At 41.2% G+C, this 12,500-nt stretch overlaps 1 protein-coding gene across 1 annotated transcript in view; it reads right to left on the bottom strand.

Moving 5' to 3' along the window:
* LOC137968935 (tetratricopeptide repeat protein 21B-like) overlaps positions 1–12,500 on the bottom strand; it is a 54,133-nt gene that overhangs the window by 546 nt on the left and 41,087 nt on the right. Inside the window, exons 34-43 of the mRNA XM_068815401.1 lie at positions 12,302–12,364; positions 10,911–11,009; positions 10,572–10,632; positions 9,788–9,913; positions 8,491–8,604; positions 7,930–7,983; positions 5,201–5,257; positions 4,355–4,475; positions 2,025–2,092; positions 1–435 (exon numbers count right to left, since the gene is read on the bottom strand). The exon at positions 1–435 is cut by the window's left edge and continues 546 nt beyond it. Of these exons, the coding sequence (XP_068671502.1) occupies positions 358–435; positions 2,025–2,092; positions 4,355–4,475; positions 5,201–5,257; positions 7,930–7,983; positions 8,491–8,604; positions 9,788–9,913; positions 10,572–10,632; positions 10,911–11,009; positions 12,302–12,364 (841 nt within the window). The 3' untranslated portion in view covers positions 1–357. The remainder of the gene's footprint in view (positions 436–2,024; positions 2,093–4,354; positions 4,476–5,200; positions 5,258–7,929; positions 7,984–8,490; positions 8,605–9,787; positions 9,914–10,571; positions 10,633–10,910; positions 11,010–12,301; positions 12,365–12,500) is intronic.

Genomic DNA, 12,500 nt, shown 5'->3' with positions numbered 1-12,500 from the left:
CAAAGTATCTTCCCTAGAAGATTACTTTAAAGATCTGGTAGACACTGCTAATGCCGTGGCATGCGAAATGTTCACTACCAGTTGCCGTCCGCGTCTAAGAAACGTCACGCGCTTAATTTCCCTAATAACGTAAAATGACGAATGAAGAATTTGGGTATTACCTCAGCCAACGAGAAAAAAAATTCATATTCTCTCCTAAATTAAGCGTTGGCCGTCGGTCATGCGACATTGTATTATATGTAATATATGAAAAGAATAGAGTAGTCGCTGAGTGGCTAAAATGACGCGAAAAAATATTTCAAGCTGGTGTTCTCGTTTCCACTGCAGTAAGTTCCTCAGTTGTGGTGATCTGTACCGTTACGCTCTCAATGCTGCCCTGGCTTTGTCTAAGATTTCCTTCTTGATTTTAGGGTAGTTTGGATGCTGGCTGATTACCTAAAACACGAAGCGGAAACGTGAATGTTAACTCGATAAATGAGAGAACTGGTCTTAAAACAACTGCATCAGTTCATTGACTGTAAGGACATTTCATCCTCAAAAACCTAGGGGCAAGGAAACGGAAGCAAACGGCGAAGACCACGGAAAAATCGGGACTGACGAAGTTTACAACAAGGATAAGACTTGAGTGACCGCTTCCCTCAGGGCTTTTAGCAAACACGAGAAATCTCCTAGAATCCCAACAGGCGGCAGGCAGAACCCTTGGCTCTTAAAAGCGCATTTGCGAAGTTGAACACGGACTGAACTTGGTGGTGATCATAGCGGGTACTGAACCCGGGTACTCTTGATTGCAAGTCCGCTGCCCTAACCATTTGCCCACGATGCCTCCCTTTCGCCATCCCTGTCGGAGCTTTCCAATGCGATGATTTCCTCGATACGACCCGGCTGACATCCCATTGGTCTCTCGAAGGGTGTGTGTATTTTTACCACCTATATCATTGCTTTAGGCATTAAATGAAAAGGGCTAGGAAACCGATTCTGGTCTCTCTTCGACATTTTTTTCAAGCCCTCGGTGCGCACGTTTTACCCCATTCCTCCGTCAATGCTCCGTTTTACGGGTATTCAAAGCTACAGCTACATGGATCAGAGGAAAGTCGAAAGAGACGTCGATTGACTGAAACGGGGATCGAACTGGCGATCTCCACCTCAGAAGGCCTGGCACTAACCGATTGAGCTAAGCCTGTTTCTCTCTTAAAACTTCGTGATTGGTTCAGAAAACAATGGGCACAAAATATATATATATATATACACAACGCAAACAATGGAACCCAATATTAAATACAATAGAGCTGCCGGTCCAAAGAAATTAGAGGACGGAAAGAGCTACGTGCTATCTGCATGATTTCGTCATCTGCGCTTAATCCCGCAGGAATTTGGAATAATGAAATAAATTTATGTATTTGAAGTACGGGTTATAGGTGAAACATCAAACATATACATTTGTTTCATTCATCGAGTCCTTTCACGGAAACACATGAACCCAACCAATTGACCTGCCCCCCGACTGAGTGGCTTTATAAATCAGTTGGTAGAGCATTGCACAGGCATCGCGCAGATCATGGGTTCGCATCCCGTTGAAGCAACCTGAATTTTTCAGGTGTCTTTAAAGCCTGGTTTTCACTCGCGACGCAGGCATAAGCGCGAGCAAAAGAGAGCTTATTTCACCGTGAAAACGGGGTCGATGCAAGCACAAACACAAGTTTAAGGATCAAAATGTTTCCTTTTCCTTGTGTTTGCGCTTAAGCTTGCGTTCGCTTGCGTCGTGTGAAAACGAAACGCAGCATAAGCACAAGGAAATTTGCCACGTCCGGCCAATTAAAGCACTCGTTCCAGATTCCCCGCGTCTGAGAATCTGAACAAAATGGCGGATTCCGTGTTTGATTTTGATGCTTACGTCGATGATCGTTTTCACTAGCATAAGCTACTTATGCTACTTTCGCAAAGAAGAATACTACATTGCGCCAGCACTGTGGAGTTGACTTTTCAGGACAAAGAGCTCAAGTGGATGATGTATACTTAATTTGTACCTTGTGACAAACGTCGATTGCGTCCACGAAGCGCTTTGCTTTGAGGTAGTTGAAGGCTAGTCTGTAACCTGTGGAGAGGATACAACATAGAGCTAGTCCTACAGCTCCATACAAATCTAATAAAGTAGTTAGTGTTCTCTTTGGGATTCGCTACTTCAACCATAACATTCCGTAGTTGAATGTCTGTTGTATCTAACGTAGTTGCTTACTACTCAGTTTCTAAGGAAAAAAAAATCTTTAGCAGGTATAAAGCATCTTTTCAGTTGCATACAGAAAACCTTAAAAAACTCGAAGCTACAACGGTACTCAAATCCAAGATCTTCTGACTTCCCGCCACACTGCTCTACTCTCATGCAATCTGGGGCCGGTTGCTCGAAGCCTGGTTAGCGCTAACCGTTGGTTAAGAGGTATCAAAACCTATAGGTTTCCATGGTATTTAACGCTGGTTAGCGCTAACCATGCTTCGAGCGGCCCGGGCCAGGAGGCTGGGAAGTCGCGGCATCGGTTTGTTATCCGGTAAGAGGGAGAATTTGATAATGAATGCTCAAAAATTTGATCACTCTCATGGTCCGAGTCCCGCTCTCAACTAGAATTTTTTCAGAATTTCTTTGGAATTGCCTAAGTTACTTACAAAACTTTGACGACCTATCCGCGAGAAACGATTTGAATGCGATAGAAGAAGCGGAGGCTGCGAAAATGCTAATAGGTTCCAGCTTCACTTTCAAATATTCCCTTTCCAAACCCGATTCCCACTGTGAGGTTATATCAAGTATTTCCATTCATGTTTCACCATTATTTTACAAGAGACGAATGCCAAACTCCAGCTTACATTTTATCCTTTTTCACCGTCACGGTTTAAACTTATAACGGAATCCCAATTGTTTTTTGTTCACAAAAACCTTGAGGTTTGAATAAGCTCTGTAGTGCATCCGGCTTTGCCAAACGCAGGTGTTCGATGCATTTCCTCTACTTTGAAGAGAAACTCTATCCTAATTGCGACCAATATATGCACTACCCTGCTTGGCTGAGATGTCCTCGATTTCCCTCTATAAGGAGAGGAAACCCCTGCCCGGATCTCCTCTACGGCTGCCGTATTGTTGCAATATTCAATTGCATAATTTCATATTCAATAATTGATATTTTCAGTGTATGATTTTATTTTCGGTGAATGATTTTATTTTCGAGAGGAAATTTTCATTCAATAATTTCTGTTGTCCTGTCCGCCAGCGGATGAACAAGTTACAGTAAAGAAAAATGGCGGCGTCTATGGAGGCTTCATCGGAGGAAGCACTGTCCTCCATTGATAACCTGTTGATGGAGATGGAAATTTGACTTGTGGTTTCTCCCGAAGTAGCACTACTACTTAACAGTAACTGTACTGCGTGCGTTGGTTGAAATGGATCTGGACTTAGACAGGAAGGATTAAAGATGTATAACAATACTGGGATGCAAAAGTAAGCCCCAAAAGACGTACAAAGTAAGTTTACCAGATTTTTGGATTATCTTGGATTTCCGGCTCCATCAACGGGTTACCAATGGAAAACAGTGCTTCCTCCCACGAAGCCTTCATAGCAGCCGCCATTTTTCTTTAATGTCACTTTGTTCATCCACTGGCCGACAGGACAGGAGAAATTATTGAATGAAAATTTTCGCCTTGAATATAAAATGATTTTTACTGAACAAAAATAGGAATTATTTAACATAAAATCATACTATTCAATATTGCAACAATCCGGCAACTATACTTCTCGATGTTCTTTCACGCATGCGCGACGCGACGTCAAAGCAACGTTCCACTCTTCCGCCATTAAGCAGGCGTTAAATCACCAAAGCTGAATTTTGCTGGTAAGAACAAATGCGTTAACAAGAGTCGCAAAATTCAAACTGGTTATAGCGGTTTTTTACAGTAGTGTAGCAGCTCTCGTAACATGCTACTGTTTGGTATTGTGAGCAGCTTCTATTGTTTGTTAAGTCTTAAGTCATTGTTTCAATTGTTTAGTCTCTTGTTTTTGGGTTAGGGTAGCGAGTCAATCACATTATACCTTAAGAGAGCTGCTACGTCACCTTTTTTTTAAACCGGTTAATAGTTTCATTATTCGTCCAAAGTACTGGACGACATCGAGGAGATCCGTGAAGAGCTTTCCTTTGCTTCTCGTTAGCTGCAAAGCAGCAACTTTTCATTGAGTACAAGTAATACTACTACAATAAGACAATTTTGAGCATGCGCACTAAGAAAGTCCTAATGCGCATTCTCAGTACGGAAACCTCGCCATCAAAGTCGTAAGGCGTACCCAGTGTAATATTCCCTTACAGAAAGCTTTATTTCCTACCAATTGTCGGGTTGCTTTGGTTGCCGTAAATCCAGGCGTTCTCGTAATTCCTGGCAGCGTCCTTGTATGCTTGTTCTTTTTCCATGATGTAACCCATATACTCCCAAGCTTTACAACACGACTACAAAGAGAGTACTTACTTAAGCCTGGTTTCCACTAGCGACACAGGCACAAGCGCGAGCAAAAGAGCGCTATTTCACCGTGAAAACGGGGTTGATGCAAGCACAAACACAAGTTTAATGATCAAAATGTTTCCTTTCCCTCGTGTTTGCGCTTAAGCTTGCGTTCGCTTGCGTCGTGTGAAAACGAAACGCAGCATAAGCACAAGGAAATTTGCTACGTCTGGCCAATCAAAGCAATCGTTCCAGATTCCCCGCGTCTGAGCATTTGACCAAAATGGCGGATTTGATGCTTATGTCGACCTTCGTTTTCACTAGCATAAGCAACTTATGCTTGTGCTTTGTGCTTACGTCACTAGTGAAAACGTTCATTGAAATACTCATCACATAGATCCGTTTTTGCAAAAAGAGTAACTGTGAAGGAGACCTTGGGAGCCCGCATCCAGTTCTCAAAAACAAAACCATCAATTCGCTGGAAAGAAACAGCAAGGGACCAGAAAGTGCGCACTTCTCCATTCGGTGAAAGTCAAACAACGAAGGGGCGTACCCTTGTCTGAACTCATTGCATTTGATAACACACGCAATATCGTCTAATTTTCTTTGACATTTCAGTTTTTAGATCGAAGAATAATTCTCTCTTTGCAATAATGAGCGTTTACACCTTTGCGTATTTTGTCCTTGAAAATAATAAGTGCATGTGATTTACATGTAGCGAATGAGAACTGACCTTGTTGTACTGTAGGCATTTTTTAAGCAAGTCACCAGCCATATCATACTTGTTAGACTGAAATAAAACATCACATGAAAAATTAAAATCAACGGGATACCCATGCAAGGGCTACATTGCAATGCAAGTAGCCAGTACAGAACAACAATTGAGCGGTTTTCAATTGAGTGTCGTAAACAAATACCAAAGTGATTACTTCGACCAATCATAGCAGATGCAAATAACGTTTGAACCAATCCAAATTCGTAGCAATTTCATGTCACTTGCTCAACCGCGGGAAAAATCGCTTTTCCTTCTCATTGGTTAATAAACTGGCGCGAGAGTTTTAAACCAATCACTAAGCGTAGCAATTGCAATCGCGCAATTTCTTTCGACAGTCATTTGAAAACTGCTTTAAAACAGTCCCTTGAATTAAGTCATCTGTGACAGGATACATCAAAATCAGAAGCTTATGACATGGAGTCTACAATTCCCATCTCCCCACAGACCGTATTCATAAATGGCGACCAATAAACTATTCTTTTGTCCTTGTGGTTATTAGACCAACTAGCCTCGTTTGCATCATGGACAAAATACAAGAGAATGTTTCATTTGAGCAGAGTTAGTAGAGGGAGACTAAAAGGCACGACAGAAAAAAAATTGGGTACGGACCCGACAAGAAAAGAGTACGGACCATTTTTGCCCGTGTAAACTTTGCGGATCATGTCTTTTGGCATGGGTACGGACCCGTGTTTTTTTCGGTTTTGGGGCCATAAAGGCCGTTTACACGACAGAAAAATTTGGGTCCGGACCCGTCAAAAAAGCGGTACTGACCCATAACGTTTGTAAAGAAACACTGGAGTTTCTACAGGACCATAGGCGTCTATGGCCCTTTGCAAACGTTATGGGTCCGTACCGCTTTTTTGACGGGTCCGGACCCAAATTTTTCTGTCGTGTAAAAGGCCTTTAACTCTGATTTGAAGGATGCTTGTTGCTCTTATTAGCAAAAGAATAATTTATTGCCCGCCATTTGTGAATTTGATCTATGAAGTTCTCAATTTCTCAGACCTTCTACAGAGTGTGTTCACATAACGTCATAGCGGCCATAATGGAGAAGTGAAACAAAGAAACCGCGGCCACGTTAGGGGAGTGAAATATTCTTTTGGGAATTGAACTCTATTTTTAAGAAAATTCTTCCTTTTGTTTTAGTGTGCAAATATGAATACTGGTTACCTGAGCGAAAACGCACTATACCTTCTATATGTAGAACAACATCCCCATCAAATATCGTGCCTCTTGAATTCGCTCTGACGAATGGCTAACGCTCGAAACCGCCAGTAAAAAAAATTTTCTTACGGCGGTTAATTTCCCATTATGACCTCGTTTGATGACACCAAATTTTTCGTGTTTCACTCCCAACCGAAGCAACACCACAGTTTCGTCAAAAACTAATCCCTTCAATGTGCATCTTTCTCTATCAACGCATGCGCACAACAGGGAGTTTTTTTAGAAACGCAAAGATGGCTACGGCAACAACAACGCCACAAAGCAAGAACATCATTGGTTAAGGAAAGAAAAACAATGGTGCTTGAAGTGCAGCACGCATTTCAGTGCATTTTTTGCCGTAGTCCACCAAACAATAAGGTGAAATCACCAAATTTCAGGTTTTGACGACAACGTGATGAGCGTACAACCGGAAATCATTCACTTGAGAACCGTTCCTATAAATCCAGTTACATGATAGTAAGCCCCTATTGACCAAAGGGAACAAGATGGAATAATCGAGAAATACTTACGATAGCGCTAAGTTATATTATGAAGAGACGTTGCCGCTGTCCTCGTGCTAAAACTCCCTAATATCTCAGTTTACGCCACATACACATAACTTTAGCTAAGAGAAAACCTGATGCCGGGACCTGAATTTAAGTAACCAGGGGCCCGTTTCTCGAAAGTCCCGAAAACTTTTCGGCCCCGAAAAGCCATTTGTGACACTGCCAACCGCTTGTTTTGGAAAGCCGATCTTTAAGCATGTTTTCAAGGTAACAAAAAGAAAAATATATGTGAAGTTTGACGAATTGAATCCTCTCCGTTCTTGAGATACAAAGGAAATTGTGACACCCGAAAACGGCCCGTAAAGTTTCGGGACTTTTGAGAAACGGGCCCCAGAGGCCCGTTTCTCGAGAGTCCCGAAACCTTTCGGGCCTTTTTCGGGTGTCATAATTCCCTCTGTATCTTAAGAAAGGAGAGAGTTCTAAGTCAACAAACTTCACTATCATTTTCCTTTTTGTTATCTTGAAAACATGTTAAAAGCCTAGGTTATGAAGACAAGCGGAAGGCAGTTGCGTAAATGGCTTGTCGGGCCCGATAAGTTATCGGGACTTTCGAGAAACGGGCCCCAGGTCGGCGAAAACCATCGCTCAAAGTGGGGTACCAGTTGTTCACCCCTAGAGATGACCACTTGTTCAAATTCAGTCATTTCCTCAGTTCATCGTCGGTTGTTCCGTCAGTTTCAGTTAAAAACTGGTATCAATGAAAGCTAAAGGAACGCACTCTCAACCTCTCCAATGTAATTTCTTTGTAACCATCCCCAGCCCTCTCCCTGTCAGCCTCCCTTTTCCACTTTCCTCTCATGCCTCCATCTCCAAGGGTCGCACACCAACTAATCGAGCTACAGCTATTCCTATAACGTTTGTAATTGCCAACAAAAGAGAGTCTGCTAAGGAAAGAATACATCTGTTAACTGCTCTTACCTGAATGTATATATCAGCAAGTAACAACCAGCTTCTTTCGAACTCGTCTGCGTCCTGAATTGTAATCGAAAAGAACCAATAAATCACTAACGCCATGCCAGAGAACCAGGAGCCAATAGGTCAGATTCTAACTGAAGGACGAGGAAAACAGTTTTTCTTTGGTTTTTTATATCTTAGAATAAGTGCATGTTTATTAAATAAGAGGAAAAAGTTCCGAATAAGCGCATCTGAAAGTACAACTTAGAGCGAAAGATGTTTATCTTTACCGAAATAATCCAAATACAAGCCATTTGAATCGTGTTCATTTTTTTCCATCAATGAATCTCTTCGCCGTAAAGTTTACCGTAGTTCTTTTGTGTTGTTCTACAGTTTAAGCGGTTATTTAAGTATTCCATTCTACATTTGGTCTTATGGATGTCATGAAATTGAACCAAGTTTGCTGCGCATTGCCCTTGTTTTTGCTCCGTTTGATACATGAAGGAACGAATGGCTACCCTTTGTCCTGCGCTTTCCTGTCTAAGTGGATCTGTAATCTAGTTAAGCATTAATATATCAGGTTACCCATGCGTTCCAGTTCATCTTTGCGATTCTTTTCAGCTGGTTACGTGCCCTCGGTGTTTGCTTCAAGTACATGTAGGCAGTTGCCATGCCCAGTAGAGCAGACACACTGTCATTCTGAGGAAAATGAACAGCAATTTTGCCGTATTCAGTGGATGTACAGGTTATTGAGAAAGGAATCAATGAATAAAGCCAGTTTTTAATATACTTAAGTAGCGCAGTTGTCCTGACGTTTAAGTTCAGTGAGTGGGTCGGTAGAAATAGCGTTCCAGGGTGAAGTAGCCGAGAGAGAAGAGTTCAAGTCTTCAGTGGTTGCAGATTTCATTCAAGCAGGCCTTGCAAATGGCCAAATGGGGTTGAAAACTTCACTGAGACAATTGTAATTTCTGACGATTGAGTGACCTGGGAGCGAATTTCTGCTGGCACGATTGATAGGTTTAGGTTCTGCATGTCATTTGATTTCGATCGCTATATTAGCTTTTCGCCGGCGAATTTTGCCATTCTACGTCAGTTGGTCTTCCCAGTGACCTCATTTTTCTTTCTTGTTTTATTATGAGGGGCGCTTAGGGGGTACCTCTACTTTGAAGTTCAGTGCTACTGCGTTAGATGGTGAATACGTTTCCACCTTTTTGGCTACAAATAAGGAGTAGTTTTTCGTATCTGTTGAGGAACATCATTCAAGTTGTTCATGCTGTTGTATTGTAACAAATATCTTCAGCGTGTGTATTCAGTAGATGGCTGAATGCACATTCCTTAATAAACTATTTCCCTTTGAATGCTCGTTTAGTGGAGTCAGAATTAAGGGTTAAGGGTCTTGAGGATAAGGCCAGTGCTGATTTGAAATGGCCCTTTACAAGACACGTTTCATCTTTCTCTTTCATATGAAGCAGTATCCGGTCAGAGGATTTTTGTTTCAGTAAAACCATTGTGTCGATTCCCCTTTAAGATCAATGACAGTCGCAGCGAAACCGTTTCATTACGTTTTATTAAGTTAGTAAATCCCAAACTGACGGACTGGATTTCTAAAGAAAGCGTGTTGCTGTGTCGGCGTATTAGTGAGTTCTGGAATTTTAGTTTTAACCAAAAGAAAGTTGATGGAAGAAATTTTATCTCTGTGGTGAGATTTGAGAGCCGACGCCTCAAAAATTAGAGCGAAAGGCTTTGAGTTTCTTGTTTCTCTTTCTGTCAAATTACAAGCAGCAATCTTTTAAAACAAGAAACAAAAACAAAAAAACGCTCTCCAGAGCAACATTACGGGTTCAAAAGAGGTCTATTTATCCCGTCGACCGTTCTGACTTACCTCTAAAGTAGCAATCTCCATAAACTGAGACAAAGCTTTCTCCACATTCGGTTTTGTTTTAGAGGCCATGAGGACATTGTTCTCCAGTATGCGGTACTTTGCAGTATTTCCCTTTGGTTTAAAATCCTAAAAACGTTAAACAACGCAGTTTCAGCTGCATATTTTGTAATGAACAAACAATCTTCAAACAACAGAAAATTGGAAGTAATCCTTAATTAGTGAAACTCCCAGTCATCAAAGATATCTTCAGTGCCTAGATCTATGAGTGTCGTCCCATTTAATTATCAGTGGTGAAGAAGAGGGTGCTCTAAATTTTGCATAAGGGTGTGCCGCAGAGACTCGTAGTCCTTGTTATGCGAGAGCTAAGGGCAAGGGTTGCCCCTACCTCTGGCTTTTTTTTTTCCTGACCCCGGTTTCAACTCCACCTCCCCTTCTTAAGAGTCAATAGGTTGTTTCCTTGGAGTGGACTTTCTTAACGCTTTTGTGTATTGTATTTACATGTCTTCCGGGGCGTCGTCTGGCCAAGGAGTGTTCCACGCCGGAGCCACGCCTTATTAACATCTCCTCGTGTACAACAATACCCAGAGAAGAAAATATCCTTGGTTTTCATCCATGTGATGAGACGACCATGTTGGTGTACAAAACAATAGAAAATGGTTCCACAAGTTTTTGCATAATAATAGAGTCAAATTCTCAAAAGACATTTTACAGCATTGTTCTGTACACTAACATTACCGCTGTGACGTCAGATCCAAACCCCCATTAAACTTGAAAGATACTGAACCTTAAGCAGTTTCTCAGCAGTGCGGACAGCCATCATCTCTGAATCCTGTTTCTCGTTTTGACTAAAAAAGACCAAAAAATCCAGATGTTACGGTCCAAGTACACCCACAATAGAGCTGAGAGATTTATAGCATCGCGCTTACGGCAAACGTTAGGCTTGAATTTGCAGTTTGCCAAAAGAATCTATATTTTTCCTGTTGTCAAAGAAGAGGGCAGAGGTATACGTAGAATAAGAGATTTTTCATGCTTTTACGACAAACAGCAACCTGTCGTTTGCTGTTTCATAAACTCTCCAATGACTTTGAGACAATAACGCAGAAAGCAATTATGACATCATTACCTGCCATCTCCATCCACGGCTTCAAATGTTTCGCCTCCAAGTGTCTCATTATCAGGGTTAAGGCAGATTTCAATCATATTATACACGGCTTTTTCGCCCCTAACAAAATTAAGGAGGAAATAAAACACGCAGTCGATCAAAACATGTCGGAGTTGCTGTGCTATTGCGTCGGCGAGTGAGAAAGGTATGGAAATAGAAATTTAGTTCTATCAAACGATTTTGAGAACAGTACGTCAACCACTGAAGCGAAATTTGAAAGTTGGCGCTTTGAATGTTAGCCTTTAATCCTTAAAAAGGTATCAAAGCCGGCAATCCCTACAACGGTTTCACTGACAACAACTTGTATTAATTACTGAAGCGAAATTTAAACTTAATAACGATGTGAAACACAGAACCTCTACCATTTAATTAAATTACGCGGTTTCATCATGGTTGGACATAGTTTTAGAGTGCTCAGGTGCAATATCTATATGAGGTAACCTTTACGGAAAAGAAGTGACTTAGACAAACATTTGACAATAAAAAATTGCGACAGAACATCTCTTAAAAACATTCTAAGATCTAAAAAACTAAAATGTTGAAGAAAAATCGACAACGTTTCGACGTTACCGTAACGTCATTATCAAGTCAAAAATGTATAAAACTTAGATCTATAAATACTAAAACGAACAATAAGGGATAAGAATAATTTAAACGTTTCGCACGAATGGAATCCATATGGACGTTCAAATTTGGTTTGAATTTCTTGATGTAAAGCATTTCAAACACTAAACAATCAAATTTGCCTTGACACTTTCTCAGAATCTTGAAATGGCTCTCATTTAACAACTCGTTCCTACCATGCGCTACATGAAAATGCTTGCGGATTGCCGAATTTTTGTGTTCAGCAACACGTTGAAAAAGGTGTCGAGCTGTGTAGCCGAGATAATCACCGTGGGAAAATAGGGAAACATGTTTTCTGCAAGTGTACTCTGCAAAACAAGTTTTTACATTCAATGAACTTCCTGGGAATGACCAGATGAATATGTGTTAGATTTGCATAAGTGCTCCACCCTATTGTCAACCGTGAGAGCGAAAGCGGCGGAAAAGAGGTACGTCGCGTTGACCCTAGCCTGCGTAGCAAGCGTTCCTGTTCGAAAGAAGAGCTCCCAAACAAATTTCCGCAAACTGGCCGCACGAACAGGAATGCCTGCTTCGCAGGTTACGTTGACCCTGTCAAAAATGTACACCTGTTGTCTGGCCTATATTTGTTCCAGGGCAAAATGCTGCCTTAAACCTTATCGTGTTTTGGCGAACAATGACACCCAAAGAAATATTAATATTACACTTGATATGTCTTAAAAATGAAAAGTACTTTAATTTAAGCACTTTAATGTAACAGTGTTTCTTACCAATTAGAGTCTTTTCTTGCTAAATTGAAATGCTTTAAAGCTGCCGTAGGATTAACAGTGTACCTAAACCAAAACAGACGAAAAATGAATTTGATCGACAACTTAGCGAGCTAAACTAGCCGCAAACAAAATCCTCCAAAATTTGAGGTGTAATGGTACCTAACCGCAAAAGTATAAAAGCTTTACATTTTACTGATGA

This window comes from Montipora foliosa, chromosome 8 (genome assembly GCF_036669935.1).
Source record: "Montipora foliosa isolate CH-2021 chromosome 8, ASM3666993v2, whole genome shotgun sequence".
NCBI lineage: Eukaryota > Metazoa > Cnidaria > Anthozoa > Scleractinia > Acroporidae > Montipora > Montipora foliosa.
Note: the sequence above shows the minus strand (reverse complement) of the source record. Positions and strands in the feature narration are given on the sequence as shown.